The sequence below is a fragment of the Triplophysa dalaica genome, chromosome 10 (genome assembly GCF_015846415.1).
Source record: "Triplophysa dalaica isolate WHDGS20190420 chromosome 10, ASM1584641v1, whole genome shotgun sequence".
Lineage (NCBI taxonomy): Eukaryota > Metazoa > Chordata > Actinopteri > Cypriniformes > Nemacheilidae > Triplophysa > Triplophysa dalaica.
In genome coordinates, this window is record NC_079551.1 from 19,694,690 (window position 1) to 19,718,194 (window position 23,505).

General features: G+C 38.0%; 1 protein-coding gene across 6 annotated transcripts in view; it reads left to right on the forward strand.

Annotated features, from left to right (window-relative positions):
- The window catches only part of grip2b (glutamate receptor interacting protein 2b), a 95,844-nt gene that overhangs the window by 65,903 nt on the left and 6,436 nt on the right, over nt 1–23,505 (forward strand). For 5 of the 6 annotated variants that reach the window (XR_008907727.1, XM_056759071.1, XM_056759072.1 and 2 more), the window contains exons 4-22: nt 41–186; nt 1,420–1,506; nt 1,634–1,709; nt 3,799–3,944; nt 4,223–4,370; nt 4,569–4,738; nt 10,291–10,431; nt 10,921–11,076; nt 11,469–11,658; nt 14,272–14,417; nt 14,557–14,637; nt 16,127–16,190; nt 16,729–16,874; nt 18,849–18,993; nt 19,261–19,400; nt 20,005–20,187; nt 20,571–20,724; nt 21,248–21,365; nt 22,369–22,596. Coding sequence is in view for 5 of the 6 variants with exons in the window: in XM_056759071.1 (XP_056615049.1) it covers nt 41–186; nt 1,420–1,506; nt 1,634–1,709; nt 3,799–3,944; nt 4,223–4,370; nt 4,569–4,738; nt 10,291–10,431; nt 10,921–11,076; nt 11,469–11,658; nt 14,272–14,417; nt 14,557–14,637; nt 16,127–16,190; nt 16,729–16,874; nt 18,849–18,993; nt 19,261–19,400; nt 20,005–20,187; nt 20,571–20,724; nt 21,248–21,365; nt 22,369–22,596 (2,665 nt within the window). In the remaining variant the exon portion in view is untranslated. Of the gene's footprint in view, nt 1–40; nt 194–1,419; nt 1,507–1,633; nt 1,710–3,798; nt 3,945–4,222; nt 4,371–4,568; nt 4,739–10,290; nt 10,432–10,920; nt 11,077–11,468; nt 11,659–14,271; nt 14,418–14,556; nt 14,638–16,126; nt 16,191–16,728; nt 16,875–18,848; nt 18,994–19,260; nt 19,401–20,004; nt 20,188–20,570; nt 20,725–21,247; nt 21,366–22,368; nt 22,597–23,505 lie in introns of those variants that run through there. The other variant, XM_056759076.1, reaches the window with a different exon arrangement.

A 23,505-nucleotide genomic window follows, 5' to 3' on the forward strand; every position in this document is an offset into this window, starting at 1 on the left:
CCGATTTTATTATGTCTTCAACGCAAATTGTATTCTTCAGGAGCGATCAGCTCAACGTTGGCGACTACATCAAGTCGGTCAATGGCATCAATCTGACCAAACTCCGCCACGATGAGATCATCAGTCTGTTGAAAAACGTCGGAGAGCGTGTCGTGCTGGAAGTGGAGTATGAACTCCCGTCAGCTGGTAGGAAGTTGAGTATTCTGACTTTTGCCTGTTTGTGGCATGTTCCTGCCAATGGAAACCCAGTCTGAAATGATCCCTCGCATCCATTCATGAGCCATTGTCATCACAAGTGTTTTTCCTGAAGGACAGAGCCGCAGTGAACACATTGACACAATGCATGTGCATGGTAGCATGTATATATAGCAAAATAAAGCGAGTGAAAGCATGAGAAAATAGAAGGTGACAAGGTTATATTGCATTTCAGTTTAAATGCTACTTCAAGAAAACCCGTTCACATCTTAAAAACCCATGAAATGGTTTGATAAGGGCATCTTTCTGTCTTGTGTTGATGTACTCGAGTGGAAAATGTTCTGATTTACAGTACATCTTTGCAAAAAAACATGACAATCCTGATGTAATTCTAATTTAAGAATTTATGTCATCATTAAATTGTTATATATGTATTTTTTTATTTATTTGATTCTTCTTAATTTTTTTAGTTTTTTTCCCCGTTTAATATCCTAGGTTGTTTTGCATCTCAGGTAAATAAATGTAATGTATTTTGGTTTAAGAACTGTTATTTATTTATATTGGAAATCAAGACAAACATACAAAGTACTGATATTATTTGGAACATCATTGCATTCGATATCAAAACATCATAAACAAAGAGGTATATATTTAAATTCAAGTATCATATGCACTTTTGTAGCAGAAAGTTTCGCACAAACTCATTTGTCAGGTTTGAAGTTATTGAGCAAATAATATACTCTACAACGTACAACGCAAATAGTGTTTGTTAGAACATTTTTGGACACTAGCTTAACATCTACAATCCATCTGTTATGACACCCTTTATACTTGAAGGAAACAGATTTATATTTGACTTTCATGTTTTAGCGTCACACATCAAATGCAATGAAAATGATAGAACAGTGGCAAAACGTTTTGGGGTTACAGTTATCAGACAGTTAAATAAATAAAGCTTCAATATTAAAACACAAACACATGCAGATTCATCATTCACCTGTTGACATAACTGTTTCTCATTGGCCAGTTTGGCATGCGTGCTCATATAAACTCATCCTTGGTCAGTTTATCATGTGCATGGCAGACAATTCGTCTATTTATGAGCTCTGCGTTTCTGCCTGACCTTCTGTTTGTTAGGATTATTTCTATTATTATTTTGCCAGCGCCCTGTAAAAGTCGTTGATCTAAAGACACTATCTCCTCTCTCCTGTGTTTACCCCGTAGCACCAGACAGTACCTCAGGTGTTATCTCCAAGACAATCGACATCTGTTTGCAGAGAGAAGGCAACAGCTTCGGCTTCGTTATGAGAGGTGGGACTGGATTTTATCGCGTTTGGAGGACCATTTGCTGTTATATATTGAATCTTGTAATATTTTATAAGATTTTGTGTTGTGGCCGTTATTAAATTATAGTTTTTGGTGTGTATTTATAACACAGGGGGCTCTCACGAGGACTGGCACAAATCTAGACCTTTGGTGGTGACGCATGTCCGACCCGGAGGACCCGCCGACAGGTAAATAACAAGACCCTTCACAGAAATAAAACTTGCTTTGTTAGGATTTGTGGATATTTTGAAACTATTGAATTGAATTGATTTTTTCACACAAAATCATAATTCATAAACACTTATTTCCCATATTTAAGTATCGGTTTCATGTTTGAAGTGTCACGTCTCAAACATACATTTATTTTCTAAAACTGGGTCCGAGAGAGCAACAGCTTGCTTTTATTTTCTTTCTCAAAACATTTTTCCCTACATACAACATTAGCATCATGGAAAATCCTTCAGTGAGAGTAAAATGAATTCCTCATACTTCTCTAGAGATGGAAGATCTTGAGACTCCTTTGTTGTCGGAGGCAAAGATGCCCCTGCTGCTATGATTGACATGTGAGATCATGAAGGCCCTCGGATATTTCATGAGGAAAATATCTTATACAAGTCTTTCTTTACATGCAGTGTTAATCATCTGTGCAGTGTCGGAAGACTCTGAGACCATAAATATTAGAAATATATTTTCTTTGTTTATATAAATAATATTTATTTGATGATATGTATGCTGTAAAGTCAAGTACAATATGCATTGTACATATTACGTGTCTCTAAATCCGTGTCTACACTGGACGCAACACGACACAAAGTTTGCCACATCCGGACAAAATGTAAAGTTCTGCGTTTGTAATGTCCTTTGAGTAAAGTCCGGTGTAGACACAGTGTTAATCCTGTGTAATGTGAAAAACACATTTAAGACTACTTACTGTCTACATATGTGTTGTCATGGGTTAGGGGTGGTGTCAGGAGTGTTATTAAAAGGATTTTCTTTAAAAATAGGGACATCAAGTTTGTAAAAGAAAGAGGAGAGAGAGGAAGCGAAGGAGAGAGAGAAGTACAGAATAGAAGTATTGAGACAAAATAAAAATGTTTTGAGAATGAAATATTTTCCTCATCGATTTTTCCATACTTTTGCAAGAGATGGTGGACTTCTTTGCATGCTGTGCGCACATTTTTATGGTTTTGTATGTAGACAAAAAGGAGCAACAGTTTGTTTAAAACTATGAGATATTTAGAGAAGTGGTTCTCAATTGGGGGGGGGGGGGCGTGGCCATTAGCGGTGTTACCCACTATGCATACCACACAAATGTGTAAAAGATGTCTAATATTTTAAAATGTGACAAAATGAGCATTGCAATACATTTAAAAAAATAAAAACCAAGATATTCCGTATTATTTGGCCATTTCATAATGATTAAACATTTTTCCAGTTAATCTCAAGCTCCAAAATATTTTACTAGGTATTTTATTGAATATTGTTTGGGAAGATGAATTCCAACCTTATTTTGGTCATTTATGTAACATAAATTCAAAATTGATGGGAAGGGTAGGTTCTAAGCTTTCAATAGAGACCATATATGTGACCCTGGACCACAAAACCAGTCTTAAGTTGTACGAGTATATTTGTTTTTTTTCATTTGAATGGGATACAAATGAGATATTACATCATATTAAGATCCAGAGCCTATTTTATTAATATGACGTCTTGTTGCAATTCTACGACTTTGGCGCTTTGAGGGTTTAGGGTTAATTTTATTTAAATTTAGATTTTTCCATCATCTGAAATCTGAATATAAAACTTTCTACTGTTATATTTTTTGTTTGTTTTAACGCTCTCTATTGGCTTACCGCTGTAATTATGTTGTGGAGACTAGATGAACCTAAAAGCTGAAATTCTAAGCTTTACATAGATACCAAACTTGAGTGGGTAATTCTTAAAGAGCGGGCGCAAGCGAGCGATGTTTGTAGACCTGTTTCCCGCCATTAGCAATTTTGCTGCATCCACTCATAAAACTAACGTTTAAATATATTTATAAATCTATCTTTAAGCCCTTTCAAGCCACAAGCTTTTGAAATCTTGATGTCAAAATCGAGCATGTTTTCCAAAAAGTTTTATAGTCCAGGGTCAAATATGTCTAGTTGGTGCTCATGGACATTTGATGATTAAATATTGGACGCACAGGTGGGCCCAGGGGGATGGCAGAGGTTAAGAAGAGGTTTACCTACCAAATCCTTTGTGTTTACTGTTCATGTTCGCATGTGTTTTGTGTAGGGAAGGGACGCTAAAAGTGGGCGATCGGATCCTGAGTGTGGATGGTGTGTCCTTACACAATGCTAGTCACAGCGACGCCCTCACCGTGCTGACCCAGTGTGGCCAAGAAGCCCTGTATCAGATCGAGTATGATGTCTCCATCATGGGTGAGTCTGGCAGCCGTGCCAGAATGTAAAGTGAATCTTAAGAATCGAAGTCCTTCAGTTATGATATGTTGTGTGCTGTAGGTAATGCAATGACTGGTAGGTAATTTTACTGCTTTCTACTACTTTTACAAAATAAAAGTTCCATGTAACAATACATGCATTTCCATTAAAAGGTAAAGGTCAATATAACAAAGCGAAATTCTGTCTATCAGATGCAGAGTGGGAACCGAGTAACTACAGTGTAACTATAACCTCTCTCCTTATCCCTTTCCTATCAGACTCTGTCACAAACGCTTCTGGTCCTCTGCTAGTGGAGATCGCCAAATCACCCGGAGCGAGTCTGGGTATCACTCTGACCGCTGCCTTGCACAGAAACAAGCAGGCCATCATCATTGATAAGATAAAAGCGGGCAGTGTAGTTGACAGGTACATACTCCACAGACCTTATTCAGTAAACATGAGCAAAATGTTTTTTGTGTTTATTGGATATATCATACGACCATTCTTTGCTTGAAATAGTTATTGTCATGCAAAGACCGGGTACACGTTGCTTTGACTTGTCTTGTTGTCTTTAACATATCACACATTTATGACAGTTCTAGCAGTTGTCTCTGTGCACCTCAGGTCAGGAGCGTTACACGTGGGTGATCATATCCTGTCTATAGATGGGACCAGCACAGAGCACTGTTCAGTTCTGGAGGCGACACAGCTGCTGGCCAGCACCTCTGATCAGACCAAACTAGAGATCCTGCCCGCTCACCAAACCCGCCTGTCCGGAAAACCCCAGGACACTGGTGAGAGACTCAGAGTTTTTTCAGACATGGATTAGTCTTATGTTGTGTTCCGACCAAAAGTGAATGAAGCGTTAAGCGCGAATGATTTACATGTCAAGTCAATGCAAAGATGCAATAGAACACCCTATGGCGCAATTTTCGTGAATTAGGCGGCGCGAATATCCTGGAGCGAATTGAGCATTTCGGTCATTTGACGTGCTTAGCGCATGATTCGCGCAAGTTGAAAAATCTGAACTTCTGCAAAAATGTGTGCCACCTTAACCTATCAGGAGCTTGCTCTATCAGTTACGTGATAATGACGTAGCGAGCGGAGGCAGAAATCCGAAATAACAATGGAGGACAAAATCATCGATCTGTATGAGGATACCTGGAGATCTTATCTTACTGTTATCAAAACAGGAATAAAACAAATCTTACTTTGAAGGAAGTGAATGAGGAGGTCATACAATCTGGTAAGTTGTAAAAAATGCTCTTTACGATCTATATATATATATATATATATATAGACTGAAGCCACCTGACAGAAGACCCTCCCATGATGCGAATTCGCGTCTGTTGTGAAATGAATTTCCCGTGCTATTGATGCGAATTTCACTCGAGAATGAAGTGAGTAAACTCAAAATGTTCAAGCGTCCAACTTCAAGCGAGTAGCACAATTTATTTGTGCTCAAATTTTGTTAAATTTGGTAGAGACATTTTTACATTCATTTGACATTTGTTTTACTTTTAGTATGTCTAATTTTGGGATGAGCTAATGGTTGGTATAGGAACCCTAAGAACATTGATTCCCACATTGATTCGAATTGCTTTATAATACCTTGATTATACTATGGTCTATGATTAAGGTTATTATTCACGACCATACATCATCGTACTGCCACAGTATTTTTGTCTTTTTGTTTTTCTGTGTGCTCAAAAGGAGGTCATAATAATCTCCCGCTAATTATGGAGATACAAACTTCACATGTGTCCTCTATGGAGCGCCCAACCGTTGTACAAATGAGGATGGGAAACACTGGATGCCCGAGACCGCTCTGTCATCTCATTTAATTAGCTTCTCGTTGTGCTTGATGTTGCCTCACAAGCTTTAGAAGGCAGGACGGATGTAATCACGGTCCCGCTCACCCCCGGAAAACCCACAGACAACGGCCGCAGACCTAGATTAGTTATTTTCAACCCGTTTGTATGCAAATCCGAGAGATGAACAGATGTCTAATGGTGCAAACTGCATTGCTTTCGATCCCTGAATTTGTGCTTGCTATTATAGTCTTCATGAGGTTTCGAGCTGTTCTTTGATAATCTAATCAATAGCACGTTATCGCTGAGTACATAAACGTATTTTGTGATGGCACAGATTCATGCATGTACGAGGCAATTTGGCTACTGCAAAGATGGAAGCCATTGTGGCTGAAGCTCTCATTTGCATCTACGTCTGCTACGAAAATGCATCATGCAATCATCCACGACCTTAGATGACCCTCCATTGATTTCAATCAAGTCCAATTCTTGCCCAGTACTTGTGAAAGCATTAAGTGGCGACTGCACATCATTTTATTATGTTAGCTTAAAGGGATAGTTCAACCAAAAATATATCATTTATTCACCTTTATGTTGGTGAAATCTTGTATATTACTTCTTCTTCTGTGGAACAAAAAATAAGATATTTTGAGAAATGTCTCTACCAGTTTGTGTTCATACAATGGAAGTCAATAGGGCCAATGTAGTTTGGTAACAAACATTCTTTAAATATTCTGCAGAAGACATACAGGAAATCTGCAACTCTAGTTTTGCCTGTTATGTATGTATGACGTAATTCCAACAAGTTGGTACAGCATGGTTAGAAGTCACAGACATCAAGATTATCCCACATCCCACTTTCGACGCCAAAATCCCAATACTTGAGATCATTCATTGTTTATATCGAAAATGAAATCTATTAGCTATAATTTTTAAACAATTCAATGTTAAATTAAAAAATTGTCCGTAGGGTGTGAGTGTGTGAGTGAATGAGTGAATGAGTGAGTGTGTGTGCCCTGCGATGGGTTGGCACTCCATCCAGGGTGTATCCTGCCTTGATGCCCGATGACTCCTGAGATAGGCGCAGGCTCCCCGTGACCCGAGGTAGTTCGGATAAGCGGTAGAAAATGGAATGGAATGGAATGTTAAATTACAAAGAAGCCGCTAATAACCTTAGCGCTAGTCACCTGCTGGTTTTGTGCAGTTTGGACAAATGACGTGGCCTTAAAACAGTAATATTTTAATCTCCTTACTCACATTAAGCTTCCATCGCCAAAGTCCACCGTTACGGTCATCATTCCTGGTGTTCCCAATTCCCACATCAAGAGACAGAGTTGTGTTTCCTCAAGACATAGCAGATGAGCTTAGCATAAGCCACCAGGATGAGGGATTTGGCTCTTAAATATTAGAAGACGCCTCATTGGCTCTCAGACGAACAGATAGTCGTATTTAACCTGGCTTCTGAAAATATTTCAGAAAAGTGGCATTTCTGTAAAATCTCGTCTCTGTCGGTTTGACACAAATACAAATATGATGCTAATGTAATGTTAATTCAGTAATGTTGTGTATACAGGATATGATGGCTGTTGAGTGGCAAAGATTAAATGAAGTAGCGTAGGTTTCATTAAAACTGAAATAGTGTAACCGAACACACACACACTTCACAGTCTTATAAATCCTCTTATGCAGAGACAGTGGAGGGTAAAGCTACGTTGCTGAATGTCACATTACTTGGTTACAGAGTTTGACGACATAATAAGGATCGCCTCTATTTTAAAGGCAGAGTCAAACGTACTGTTAAAGCTTTAATATAAAGTAGTGGCAGAGATTCTTATTAAGTTCTGTGTATGTTAGTCAAAAGTTTTAAATCATTTAATTTTGATATGCAAATTAATTAATCAAATCTAAGTATACAAGGAGACTTTTCTACCATTGCACTTTTTTCTGATTGTTAAGAATGGTTAAAATTGCTGTACAATTCAAATGCTGTGATTATTTTGTTGTATTTTATTCTAAACAAGTTAAATTGACAATCAGGGTTATCAATTGTGTTTTATTTGCTTCTGTGATGTTGTGTTTGTTTGATACCAGTTTGGTAGTTCTGATGCAACTAGTTTCAACTTGTTAACTTACTAAAACTATAAACTACATATTTTTATAAAAAACACAGTAAAATAACAAGAAACATAGAAACTGTAAAGTAAAGTATTGTGATAAATATCTGTGTACTATTAGTTAATGTATTTGTGCTTAAAAAAAATACTTGTACTAATAATTTGACATTTTTACAGTTTTCTTAGGAATTACTATTTTTATTTATTTATTTATTTGCTTTAACTCATCAAAAATGCTAAACATTTTTATAATTATAAATAATTATTTTGTGTATAAAGTTACTAATATTAAACGATTGTATAATTTATCTAATTATTATTTTTATTATAATATTAATATAACATTTTTGTATTTATTTTACAAGTGACAGCAACTCGACACATTCCAAAATTTTGAATTTTAAGTTGAAATGACTTAAAATGTTTTATGGTGTGAAGATGCTTAAAGTAAGGCGATCAGATTAGTGCTTGCTAGAAAAAGTAATTTCATAATATAAAAAAATTATTTGATGGTCTCTACAACATGGTCTCTAGGGCTGAGCGATATATGAACATTCAATATTATCAACTTAATTGTTATGAAAATATAACAGAATATCATGAATATCGAGTATTGTGAAAATTAAAGTGAATGTGAAAGAGACTGCATTAATACACAATTTGACTTTTACTTTTTATACGCCCATGTAGCGCAAAATGTTACTTAAAGGTACAGTTTGTAGAAATCGCCTCTAGAGGGCTCACGATCAAAACAACAACAATCGCATAGCTTGATGACACTGTGTAGAAGCGTGGAATGATGGGATATGTTTTCTTCAACTTCACCGTGATGGTACCGCTGATACATCAATCAGACGGGAACGAAAAATCATGTTAGCGGAAAAGGTAAAGTAAGAAAGTTTTATAAATGTTGCGTTTGATGAAATCATTTTGTTTCATTATAATGAATTAGACGTGAGTAATGTAAGGTTTAAAACTAAATTGTTAGTCATAGAATTTACAGTAATTGTCCAATTTGATGGTGTGATAACACTGCGCAGCTTTAAGTGTTCAAATGCATCATAGTAAAAGTTATTTTGAACGTACCCTCATCATTTGCAATAATGCTGGACGGACCGACGGTACAAACTACTTCCGCATCTGTCTACAACATTGTCACACGGTTGCTACGTCAGTAAAGGCGGTAACAAAGGGTAGCGCGGATATGACACCATTGACAGGCGACTAAACCGCGGTCCACTGTTTAGAATGGCAATTTTCTCAGGATTTAAAAGCAGTTGGAAACATTTGAGATATTGTAAGTACTCAGCTGAAAAATATATATAACATTGGTCTAGTGGTTTTTGGATATTTTACTGCTTAATTCGTACAAACTGTACCTTTAACGTACATTTTATTTAAAATTGACGACAGTAAGTGACACAACTGTGGAACGTTGGAGTGAATGATGAATGCGCAATCTGTACATCAAATCAAAACAAAATACAATAATTTGTCAAATGTGCAAGAAGATAATCTAGACAAAGAACAGAATACAAGTACTGTAAAAGTTTGTAGAAATTTTTAATTTAACGCCTAAATTACTCAAATGACTTTATTTTACCATTATTTTAATTGTTTGACATGAACATTAAAGCACAAACTTTCAAGTGTCATTAATTCTGTAATATTAGAATACAGGGTCTTTTTTCAAACTTATTCCAGAGCTACTGGCCTCAGTTCAAGATGAGCACTTGGAGATGCCGTGTATCTGCAAAGCAAATTAGAAGCAGCATGCATTCACACAGAAGCACTCAATTATACGTCCTGCCTGTAGCACAGAGAACTCTATTAGCCTGCTTTCTAATGAGCTTCCTCCTTGTTTCGCCTGCACCATTACTTTCCCCAAACAGCACCACAGACAAATACAATCACTCAAAAACGTCTTCGGCAGAACTTCGACACTCCTAATAAAGTATTTCTGTGTTCAAATGAGTGTTAATGAGAGCAATATCGAGAAGACCATGCCACATTGTTACAGTACGTGCTACAAACGTACAGTAAATCAACCCTGTGAGGTCAAATCTGTTACACTCAAGTTTGCATGGAGCTAGGTTTCAAATCAAGATTTATAAATACATTTACATTTTTCATTCTATGCACAAATAATAGCAGAATCTTTATTTTGGGGTGAAATTTTCCTTTAGCTGGAAACCGTTTTGTTACTTTAGTGTTCACTGTGGGACTGAATTATTTAACATGACTTTTAGTAAATCAATTAAGACTAATGATGTGTCAACAAAGCTATGAAGAATTACATCATTTTCCCCCAGAGGTACAAATAGTGGTACCCTAGTGGTACAATGCTTTTTCATTTGAATAACATCTATAACTGAGATGATGTCATTTCCACTTGTGTGTGTTTGTTTGTTTTTTGTGTAGTGAAAGTCCAGAAAAGTGACCACCCTCACTGTTGGGACCCCTGCGTGAACTACTGCCATTCTCAACATCCCGGTCAATGTAAAACAGGAACGTGGACCTCTGGCTCCAGTAACCCATCCAGCTCTCAGGATTACTGTAAATGTAACTACCTGCATCATTCTGTAAAATGCATTTCCAAGATGATTTGACAAACAAGAAACATGCTTTTTAGATACTCTGCATTTGAAGGGATCGAACATTTCTTCATTAATTCGGACTGTCATTCCAAACATGTATGACTTTCTTTCACCTGCCGAACACAAAAGAAGATATTTTGAGGAACGTCAGTAGCCAAACAACATTTACCCCCATTGACTTCCAATCTACGGACACCAAACAAAAAAATTCTCGTGATATTTTCGTTTTGAGTTTCTCGCAATGCCCTACAATATGTTTGAACTGAAGAACACCTAATGATGCATTAATACGGAGATCTGTACTTAACCCGGACATGTAGGTCCCAGCTGATTCTATACCCCCAAATTCAGCTGGGGACCAGAAAATTGACTTTTAACCTACATTTAAGTCCTCAGCTTCCTGCGTTCCTTTTATTATGTGGTTACACTTTCTATCTCTCTCTGTGTCTCTCAGCGGTAGTCTGCACTAACTTCTCTCCGAGCTCAACCACCACCACATCAGGCATGACCAGTCAGGGTTCAAACACGCTGCCCCGTGCCGCCCCTCCCATGAGCCCAAGGAACTCCATGCTGAAGAGGAGACAGAGGAAAAAAGAGCACAAGAGCTCTTGTAGGTGACTGTTTTACTGTATGACATCATCTGTTGCTGTACATCTCAGTGTCATTATAAACTCATAAGAGAGCCATGAATATCAACATCATGACCTCGGTTAAACGTTTTGGTGCCATTATGATATCATTAGAGAGTTGTACAGTACTGAATTCATTATGACCTCATACATTACATCATCATTTTGTCCTCACCGGACATTTTGATATTTTGGGAACATAGCAGGCCAAGCATTTAAAAACATTTTAAAATACAGTACAGGTTGTTGTCATTTTAGGATTGACTTCATATAGAGAGGGTGTACAATTTTCCCTCAAAATACCCCCTTAGGAGGCATACTTGTCATCGTTTTCTGTTTCTTTGCCGTGTATTTATGACTCGTGTGTGTTCAGCTGTGTCTTTAGCCTCAAGTTCTGTGGGCCCTGGCGGTCAGATCGTCCACACAGAGTCCAGTGAGATCACTCTGAGAGGAGACCCCCTTAATGGGTTTGGCGTTCAGCTACAAGGGGGGATTTTCGCAACGGAGACCCTCTCCGCCCCTCCTCTCATTCGCTTCATAGAGCCCGACAGCTCAGCTGAAAGGTAGGTCTTACACTATAAACCATACGCACGTCTTAGCCAGAGATTGTATTATTTTAGAAGGGATGGAAGGATCTGTAAAATTTACAATTGGAGAAAGTGTAATGGCTAATGTGGATCATGAAAGGCACCTCAGCCAATCATATAATAGCAGTGACATCATCATATAACATTTTTATCATCATCAGATCTTTGTATCGGTTTATTCAGTGTAGTGAAGCTTCTTTTTGCTATTGACATGCATTAAAAAAACAGCCTCTGGTCTCCTATGAAGCCAGAGCGGTAGCAATAGGCGTGATACTTTTTTGGCTAATGCCGGGTTCACACCAAACGCGAACGACCACATTCCATTGGATGGGGTAGGATGGCGACGCGTGAACGTCGCAAGGCTCAGCGTCTCTCCAGTTTTAGCAATTATATAGTGTTTTTCTTGCTCATCTCGGGCCTGTTCATTCAGAACTGTTGTGCATTCACATCGTACACCCGGCATGAGCTTTTGGATATCGGTTTGCGCATTCCCGGAAGTTATATCAGCAACATTCAACTCGTTCCTGAGATCGCCAAAACAACCGATGCTACGCACCCCACACGGCCGGGCAGAAGTGCTCGCCGGCGGCGTCGAGATCTTAAATAAAGGCGGAGGAAGCGCGGAGCGCTAAGAGCTAGGCTAAAGCTAACACATTCCACACTCTTGATGAAATGCCATGACTGATAGTGACATGATAGTTTTAGAAGGTTAAGTTCACTCACAATTACATAGTTTTTGTTGTCTGCCAACAGAAACACAAAAATAATTGAGTATAAAAAACTTAAGAACCTATTTATTGTCCATTTGGGTGAATTGTTTCATTATAATACTACATACGATAGCTCAGAGAGTAGAGACAAGATCAGACCTGAAGCACTTAGCTTGTCGAATACTACGTGATAACGTCGCTGATATGCAAATTAGCGTGTGATGTCATCTGGCGAAATTTAGCGACTTTTGTCGGCAGGCTTTAGCTACTTTCCATTGAAAAGAGTTTGCAACACTGCAGGGAAGAGGAGATTGACACGCGTTCGCGGCAATTATTTGCTTCATTCGCATCGCCTATTCGCGCCTTTGCATTGACTCTAAATGTCATTTGCTTGCGCAAATCGCTTAATTCTCGTTTAGTGTGAACCCCTATAAAGGTTACAGGCTTTGCAAGCTTTGTCTTGACATCAACCCAGGTGACAGTGAATGATCCTTTTAGCAAAGCCCTAGCAACCATCCAGAGCAACCTACTAACCACAGAGAAACATGGTAAAATTTACGGTAAATCCTATACCACCGTCTCAGCAACCAACTTTTTTGAGTTTCTTAACACAAATTAGCTCAACACACAAAATATAATTTTTTAACTGATCATGGACTTTTGTCTTGGTTTTTGCATGAAAACACAGTTTCTCTTGCTTTTGGTATTGAGTTTCTGTTGCTCAGTTGGCATAGTAGAACGTAGCGCTAAAAAACACCAATGTCATGGGTTAAGTCACTCTGAATGCGCACAGTAATAAACCTTCCTTTAGTTCACTTCCCTTACTTTTAGTTCACGCTGGAAAATAAAAAGGCACCTACGGTATCTGTGAATAATTGTTAAAATAAGTGTTATGACCAAACTCAAATTGAAAACACATCCAAATGTCGAAAATCAGATTACAGTGTAAGAGAGAAGCCCATGGCAAGTATCAAGTTGGATGCGAGTTGATTTTACCTCAGAATCTGGGTCAAGACTCGACAGGCATTTAGACTGCATCAGCAAATGTGAGATTGCGGCTGTCAAAAGAAATTTGTACATGATTTGCACTATTTACACATGGGAAACTAGGCATTGAAATGCCTGTGAAAGAACAACACACAATCAGAGAAATGACCATACACAAACCACTTCATAGACAAGTAAATGTATAAGTGTCTTTCTCCATTTTGTTGCGCCTTGCATGACTCATCGTGAGATTTCACCATGAAGCGAGTGATGTAATGCTTGTTGAGTTGTGTTTTGCTGTGGCGATGTGTGACATTTGCAGTGTTTGGGCTTGAAGTCATGCTGCGTGATGTCACCTCTTCTCTTCCATACACATGGTTTTTAACATTGAATTAAATAGAGCTGTTTGAGAAAGCTACGTTTGATGTGTGTTGTCATTTTTTTGGCTTGTTTTCCTCTTAATGTATTAAAATAATCTTAAATATAAAACCAGCAAAAAAATCACTAAGAACTTCCCACAGACAGGAAGAGGTTGTGTAATGTGTACATTTGTGTATATATAGTATGTATGCGTCTAACTACAGGATGTTTTGGTTAAAAATTCTTAATGAAACACCCTGGTGACATCACACAGTTTTTGTTTAAACTAGCCCATTCTGCCTTCTAAAGTGTGCCAGCCAATCAGATCAGAGCTTTCTTATCAAACGCGTGTTATTTCTGAGTGCAGTATGCATCGGATTGTGATGATGCTGTTATATAATATATAATCTAATACAGTAATCTTATAATAAATAATCTTGTAATATGTAATGTATATCAGTAGGAATAATTTTTCTTTAATGCTTACACCAATAAAGATTTTGGCCATTTTAAACCTCATTTTGTCCATCAGGTGTGGGCTTCTGCAGGTCGGTGATCGAGTTTTATCCATCAATGGAATTCCTACAGAAGATGGAACGCTGGAGGAGGCCAATCAGCTTCTTCGAGATGCCGCTCTGGCCAATAAGGTCTCACTGGAGATCGAGTTTGATGTGGCAGGTTAGTTAGGCACGTTTGTTTCACTTTCTGCTCATTGACTTTGATTGGTCACAGCTGCTTTGAATTTAATATAACACTAATATTTAAAGAATTATATGTACTCAAATTTTAATAATTGATGCTGTTTTTGTTGATACAGAGTCAGTTGTGCCCAGCAGTGGAACTTTCCATGTTAAACTCCAGAGGAAGAGAGGAGTAGAGCTAGGCCTCACTATCAGTGGTAAGATCTGACAACTCCTTGTTTTTAACAAATAAAATGAAATGAAATTATATAATATAAAATATAGAGATATTTTTAGGGGAAAATATCAAAAATACTATGTATAAAATACAATTTACATACACATTGTACATATAGTAGTATTATAGTATGTGAAGACGTAGAGATATTCAGTCACTGTTTGAGATTTAACATGTCAGAATACTGTGAAGTCTTTCAATACTAACCACAAACTGAACAGCTGTAAACTGATGTTATGTCTTATTGTTTTTCTTTTAGTCCCATGTTAAGAATATGATTATTATTTGCATTACGTCGAGCTACTAGGAATTCACATTGTTATTCGTAAACCAACCTGACCTGTTTTAAAATCGTACATCGATGCGTCAAAATGACAAATTCAAGCGTTTTCACACATTTTTTCAAATTTATCTTGTAAATGAAAACATGCTGACTGTCTTGAAATCTTCTCTCTAAAATTGTACTGTACGGTATCTTTCCCACCCCCTTTCCTGTGTGCTCTCCAGACAAATCTTCTTAGAGGAAAACATTTGATCATGCCAGTCTCGTGATCTTTTTAAAGATTTTCGCAAACGCCCCCCTGACCTAGTTACTGCTCTTCTTTTAACTTCTCAAACCTGTCAACGTATACTGAGACGTTATCCGTAAACACACAAACTGTTTGGACATCCGCTCTATTTGTCACATGGTCATATCTGTGTATTGTTTTCCAAATGGAACATGTTCCAGTCCAGACCACTCGATATACGACATGTCTCTCTGCCAGTGTCCAGAGGTATAGTACATGCTGAGACTTCTTTACTGAGGAGCTGTTATTAAAGAACCCTCGTCTAGTCTTTCGGAGGAGTTGTTTACTCGATGTGCCTGTCTGGCTTCTTTCCACCTGACGTTCCTCTGATAAACACTAGAGCATCACTGGCCATTAAACTTGTGTGCGGCTCGATCAGATAAATAAGAGCTTGTTCCATGTGTGCTATGAACTCGATCCAATAGTCAAAGGACTCCTGTGCTGAATGTGAAAATGCTGTGCAACGGCATATCACATTCGCAACATTTTTGGTGTTACTTACAAAAAGGAGTTTGGACATGTATCCTGATGATAAGTATTTTTTAAACATCAAATAAATACCTCTTTCTTTCTCGAAGTACCTTGGTATTATTACCATGTCTTCCCATCATTGTGGTACACTCCCATATTTTAGGGTTACTTCACCTGTGATGATATTTTTATTCCATTTGAAAAACACAACATGCTGATAGATGCTGATCATTTTTACACTTGTGCTTGAAATCTGGTACATTATACAGTATGTATCATTCCATCTGTGCGAGAGTATTCTCTGTGAACGTTTGCCTTATGCGTGTGCTGGAGTCAGATAAGAGTTTTCCGTTTTGCTTTGAAACCGTGCGTCTGTGCCAGGCATACTGAAATTTTGCTGTGTTGTTGTGTTTTCCTCTCTTTCAACAGCCAGTAAGAAACCCGGAGAGCCGCTTATCATCTCTGACATTAAAAAAGGCAGCATGGCCCACAGGTAATACACACATGTGTGTGCATAGTCATACAACCACAGCACATACTGCAAATGAATATTCACGTGGACACCAATGTCAAATGCATTTTATACGTCTGATACTGACATTCTCTGAGGTCCGGACAGATGGAGGGGTAATCCTTTTTTTAAAGGGACAGTTCACCCCAAAATAAAAATGATGTCATCATTAACATTTATTCAGGCTGTTCCAAGTTGCAGTTTTTAGAAATAGGTAAAAAAAATATGTGTGTTGCCAGTCGAGGGAGACAAGCAGACATAATGTATTATTCGATTTTCTATTAGAATTAATAGATTTTTAAAGGATTTGATCGCCCAAACATTTATGTACAAGATTGTTTGCTCACTCTCATGCCCTTCCTTGGAAAAAAAGCATTAAATTGCCTTCATGACGTCACACGTTTCTGTTTAAGAAACATTTCTTAACATTTGCGTAAAAACAAGAACACACTTTGCAGCCAGAGTCTTGTTTTGTGTGTATTTGTGGGACTGAAGCCCATTTCATGGTTGTTTTCTGCAGAACAGGAACTCTGGAGCCAGGAGACAAGCTGTTAGCAATAGATAACATACGTCTGGAGAACTGCTCAATGGAGGACGCTGTTCAAATCCTGCAGCAGAGTGAGGATCTGGTCAAACTCAAGATACGCAAGGACGAAGACAACTCAGGTGTGTGTTCGTCTAGAGCTACAGTTCACTTGCAGTCTTGAGCTTTAAAGAAATGACATTTCTTTTCGAACTACGCAATTAGGGGTGTCACAATATACCAGTATTTACAATAACCGTGATATTAAGACTGAGGGTGCGTATCAAATCATAGTTCATGTCATGCATTTTACATGTTTCTGATCAATTTTGTAATTATTTTAATTGACGGCGGGATATATATTTGGGGGGGGGGCTCAGGAAAATCTTGTGGGTTAAGTCCTCCCCAGATCCGCCTATCTATTAAAAACAATGATTATCGATATTGTGCTAATTCTACACTTATCATTAATAGTTTAGCTCCTGTTTAAAGTTTGGCCTTAATAGCCACAATGGAAACAAACTCTCTTTTCTCTCTCTCTCTCTCTCTCTCTCTCTCTCTCCAGCATCACTGATATGCTTTTTTTCAAAACACGTTAATAGATGTCATGATAATATTATTATTTTTGTCGTGATACCCATGTGGTGAAAATCTGATATTGTGTTGGCCCTATACACAAAAAGGCCTTTTTTATATTTATGTGCTTGTCCGATTTATGTGCTATTTATATAATAAAATCATTGTGTTTCTCATTAATGCATGAAGTATTTTGCATTAGTATTGAGATTCATAAAGTATTCTCAAACTAATTCATAACGTTCAAACTTTATTCAAAACTTAGAAATTTCTTATTAATGTATTACTTAAATAGTCATTTTTGACTTATTTTGTTTGAGGTTTTTTTTTATGATTTTGACAGGTACCAATGCATTCCATACATTCAAAAAATAACTCAGTTCTACATATGACCACCAGGTGTCAGTATAGAACTACTAACCAAGACCTGTAATGATCTAGTCAAGTATGGAAAGATGAGGAAGCCTGCTGCAGTATTGCTAGTAATACATTTTCTATCCGCCTTCTCATTCTTTATTTTATTTTTTTCTGTTTTTCAAAATGTGTTTTTTGTTTGTAAATCTGTATGTAGGCACAATTTATATTTGTTTACTAAAGCAATTTCGAGCTTGTAAGCACATACATTTAGATCAAAAGCTTATATAATAAAGACAAGAGACAGCCGGTAATGTATTTTAACCATAACAAGGTAGATTTACAGATCTACTCCGAGTTGTTATGTTTGGATAACAGGCTAGTAAAGCGTTTTGTTGGTGTGCGGAGCGACACATATGTTGTCAAAATACCAAACAACTCTGTGGTTGCGTCTTATCCTTCCTTTGAAGTAAAAGTGTGCAGACGGGTCTCAGTGGTGACCTATTTCCGGCTTCATAAGCAAATAAACACCTCTTGTGTTAGTTTTGTTGAATTATTCATTGGATATCAATAGTGTTCTGATTTGAATGAAAGTATGATTGAATGCTCTTCAAAGTATCTTCAAAGATCTTTGAAGCAGGTTTTTGGAATACTCATCACCGTGGTTAATGTGTTCTGAGCTGGTTGCTAGGGGCGTTGCTAGGTGCTTGTTAAAGGTCCTGAGTGAGCACAGGACCATTTTCAAGTGTCTGTAATACTCTTGTCCATATCACTTCTTTATATAAGTCAGTTAGGATTTAAGGGAATTTGTCACACATTTTATCATCTGCCAAATTAATATCTGACTTAAGCGTGATCGCAAAGTCACGCACATGATAACCCATCTTATATGAAACTTAATTTTCTTGACAACTTATATGGCAGGAGTCCCTTGTCTGAAACATATATTTGATAGAAGTGCTGTAAGTGCATGTCATGCCTTTAGGGGTAGCGTGTAATTCCCGGTATGATTTCAGATCACTCTTTCATGACTCATTCATGGATTTTGAATTGCTGCCTAAGTGACTTTTAAACAGCTGTTTATGGTGAATAACAAATAGGGCAATAAAGCGCTTTGAGGACTATTTTATGAATGATCCAACATGATGTTAACCCGACATCATTTTCTTCTCCTCATCCCCCTCCAGATGAGCAGGAGTCAACAGGCTCCATTATCTACACAGTGGAGCTAAAACGGTACGGCGGCCCGCTGGGCATTACCATCTCCGGCACGGAGGAGCCCTTTGACCCCATCATCATCTCAGGCCTGACCAAAAGGGGTCTTGCTGAGAGGTGAGCCCACCAGGTCAGACAGGGCGACTCTTGAACCCCCTTCAGCTGCCCTGCAGCCAGCGAAGCACATTCTGCACTTTCTCTCTAAGATCTTTTTTTCTGGTTGTGTGGGTGCTCTCCTCATGTAGCATTTTGTTTCCTTTCTGGTCCAAAGCTGGATTTTAAATGTGTTGGTTAAAATTGTAGATTGAAGATTTTGAAACGTCAAAAACGCCAATAGCTGAAGAAACATTCACACGTTTGTCATTGGGGTTTATGTTCTTGTAGGACTGGAGCCATTCATGTTGGAGATCGAATTTTGGCCATCAACAATGTGAGTCTGAAGGGTAAACCCCTTAGTGAAGCCATACATCTGCTGCAGATGGCAGGAGAAACCGTCACCCTCAAAATCAAGAAACAGACCGGCTGTAAGTCATAAGCAGTTTTGTTTATTTCCAAAACATTTTGAGTTTATTTAGGGGTTAATGGAAGAATTTTACAATTCTGGTCAGGTCATATTTCATCCCAAAATTGATGGAGATCGGAAGTTAGGTTTTTCATATGGAAAATACAGTATTTATTTTTATTATATAAAAAATGTATAACAGTGATGAGAATTAAAAGTAAAAAAAGACAAATTGTGATATTGATAATTTTGGGTGAAAATGTCTTCATTGTCATTAGAAAAAAAAGCTTAATGGTCTTAAAAGTTTGACCTTATATTTTTATTTAAAAAAATTGTTTTATCAAGTTTTTTTTTATTCATTGTTAAAGGGGCCAAATGTGAAATAAATGTTATGCTTTTCAATCCAGTCTTATTTGCTTGCAAATATTTTGACACAAAATGGTAAACAGGTGCAATACTACATCCTACTATATATGATCTATAATATAATATTCTTGATCTGTAATATGATTTACTGTATATATAATTATCAATAATAACAGTTATTGCGTTCTTTTATATCAGATCTGATGTGATCACTTTTTAGTGGCTTCACTATTTGAATGACAAAAAACATTTCATTTCAGCACCCGATGATAAGAAGAAAGATAGCGACTTGGAGAATGAGCTCAGTGATAACGAGGACGAGATGACCGACTCGCAGAAGACCAATAAGCTCTCAGAGATTTACTCCACCACCATCCCCAGCGTGGACTCGGCCATGGAATCATGGGATGGATCGGGTATTGACGCTGGTTATAGCAGCCAAGGTGGGCTTGACTTGCTTTTGACTAATGTTTATGTATTATACAGTCTTCATGATGACTGTGTCTAAAAATAGGGAAAACATTTTTACTGGTATAAAACGTCTTGGGGTGAGTTTGCGAGTGTACGTTCTAGGTTCTGGGATTCTGTACTTTTTCCCAAAGGTGTGCAATAGTGCCACCTGCTGTGCAACAGTGCAAACACTGATTGCCGTAAATACTCGTCTTTGGCGGGGAAGTTTATTTTTTTTTAATGGACGAGATAACTCGTCAAGGGTGGTGAAAGAGTTCAATATACGTCTATCATGACCAAAGTCCATCTATTAACAGCTGTAATTATAACCAATGTTTACGCTTGACATGATCTAACCCCATCCAACCCCTCAAAGGTGGCTATATCCATCAGGCCGCTGGCATTGCGTTGCACCCCCATGAGTGGCGTAGCACCAAACAGAGGAACAACACCCCTCCTCCCACCCGCCGCAAAAACTACCCCTTTAGTGACGGGGGCTTTAGTGAAGATGACTGGGACAAAGCTGCAGAGTAAGACCAACACACAAGATTTCTGTCACCTTATGTTAATAAATGTATACAAATTGAGTGAAAACATATATAGAGCTTTGTATAGTTTTGAAGTAAATTTTTACATGAAAAAGTGACTGGTGAGCCAAAAACCTGTCATCGTGTACTCAACCTTTAGGACTTTCTTTCTTCTGCAGAACACAAAAGAAGATATTTTGAAGAACGTTGGTTAATATTGACTTCAATTATATAAACACAAAACCACTGATACATTTCTCAAAACATCTTCTTTTGTGTTCCACAGAAGAAATAAAGTTTGAAAGTTATAAACAAGGTGCAGTTGAGTGAATGATAACAGAATTATTTTTTTTGTGAAAGTAATCTGTTCAGATCATGGATTTGGCCCTACTGTTCCATTGGCAAGACTCTTCGCCTCACTGCCGGGCCTCGAGGGCCTTCTTAACATGCCAAGGCTGGTGCCAGAGTGCCGGATATTTTTGCCAGATTAACTGCCTCTGGCCTCTTATGTCTGCTTGTGTCGTAGATACGGTGGCCAGCCGCATGCCGATGGTCTTCTGTTGGAGCAGGAGGACAGCTTTTGGTGCCAGGCCCTAGAAGACCTGGAAACTTGCGGGCAGTCCGAGCTCCTGCGAGAGATTGAGGTTCTTAAAAATTCTAAATTAATCTCCCATTTCTCATAAACTGACTGCTAATTAAAGGTCCAGTGTATGACATTTAGCGGCATCTAGTGGTGACGTTATGAATTGCATCCAACGGCTCACTCACCCCTCCCTTTGAGCTCTACGGTGGCTGACACAGGACTAAGATGTGGTCACGTTTGTTGCTTCTTTGCCGAAGATGATACCGTATTTACGAAACACGCTCTGTAGAGCAGTTTGTCTGTTTAGGACTACTGTAGAAACAGAATGGTGAATTCCATGCAAGCGGACCCGCGGTGTATGTTGTTATAGACACATCTCGTCCTAAGATTAAAAAAATCTTGACGCTTCATCATGTTAAGTCTTTATACACCTCTGAAGACATAGTTATTTATATTTTATTGCATTTCTGTCAATATATCCTCCCAAAAAATGACACACTGTTTAAGGAATCCGAGAGTCATTTCATGACTGTAGATCTGTAATGAACCTGCGTGTCTTGATTCAAGTTAAATTCGATTGAATTATTGCATTAAGGAAACAGAAATGCCTAGAGTGAACTCTCGATGAACACCAAGGGCACACAGCTGAAATATCCGGTAGCAGATCTTTGGATCTAAATCAGACTGAAGCTCATTAAAGGAAAACGAAGATGAGCTTCATGGCCTCCGGTTAATAGTTTTATTTGATGTGATGAATACTTAATGAGTATTACGCAGAACTCGCTGGAGGAACATAGTGTCATGACTTGCTTCAGGGCTTAAATGTATTTTGTTTCAGCATTACACATAGACTCAAAGAAGGGAAAAAACAAGGCGATCTTTTTCAACTATTGACATGTTTGAGTGAAATGTAGTAATCTCCTAATATGGCCCACACCAATTTATCAGAATACGTACAGTAGATATCTCTCCAATTAACTTACATTCAAATTAACTGAATAACCCATTTTTCGGGGGGGGGGGGTAACAGAGGTGGAATCATTGGTTGTCATTGCCACCCCTAGGCTTCAATAATGAGCGGTAGTGCTCTGAGTCTGGGCGTGGACGGCGGAAAGTCTCACGCCGAAACTGGCGGCATGCCACACCTCAGCCCTCTACGTAAGGCTCCGCACCTGCACAATGAGTCTAAAAACAAGAGCACCCTCCGCATGTCGGAGAAGACCTGGGAATCACGGAGGATTAAAGAAGAGATTCAGGACATCCTGTCACCCACACCTTTAGAACTACACAAGGTGGGCAGTTATCCGAAACATCAGCAAAAACACAACACATTGTATCTATTAAAAATTCTGAACATTTTTCCAACGTATGTGTTTGTCTGAGGAATCAAGATCAGCTCACTGTGATACACACACTTCTTGGCAAGACTGGGATTTGAACATACTGTACAGTTATAGGGTTACAAGCATCACGCTACAGAAATCTCTGGTATCTGGTGTCTTTATTTTCCAGGAAAACATTCTTTGAGAGATAGTTCACCAGATAGTGAAGAATTTACACATTTCAAAACTGCTTGACTTTCTTTCTTCTGCAGAACACAAAATAAGATATTTTGAAGAATGTTAGTAATGAAACAACATTGACCTACATTGACTTCCATTCTATGGACACAAAACCACAGAGACATTTCTCAAAATATCTTCTTTTGTGTTCCACAGAAGAAAGAGTCATACACAGATTTTTGGAGAAATAGGACGAATTAATAATGACAGAATAGTCCCTTTAGAACAACACATTTACTTTATCTTGCAATTGTAGAAGACAATACTTTTCTTGTCATGTCTTAAAGGCGGGGTAAAATTAAAAATAACAATTCAAAATTTTTCATGAAATAGTGCAGTTTGTTAAACAGCTTTTCAGCATGGGTCATTCACTTTTTAAAATTCATGTTCCCTCATAATGTTTCATCAAAATCTGAAAATGCACTTCCGCCCTCTAGTGGCCATCCATCTCCGATGACATCAGTTTGACGTTAACTCCACCCCCTTAAAATGTCAGTCTGCTGCTAGTTTCATTTCAAAACGCAACGCCTGTTTTTTAAACATCCAATCGAATCGCATTGGATAACACAACTCAACTCAACTCAACTTTATTTATATAGCGCTTTTTACAATTTTCATTGTTACAAAGCAGCTGTACAT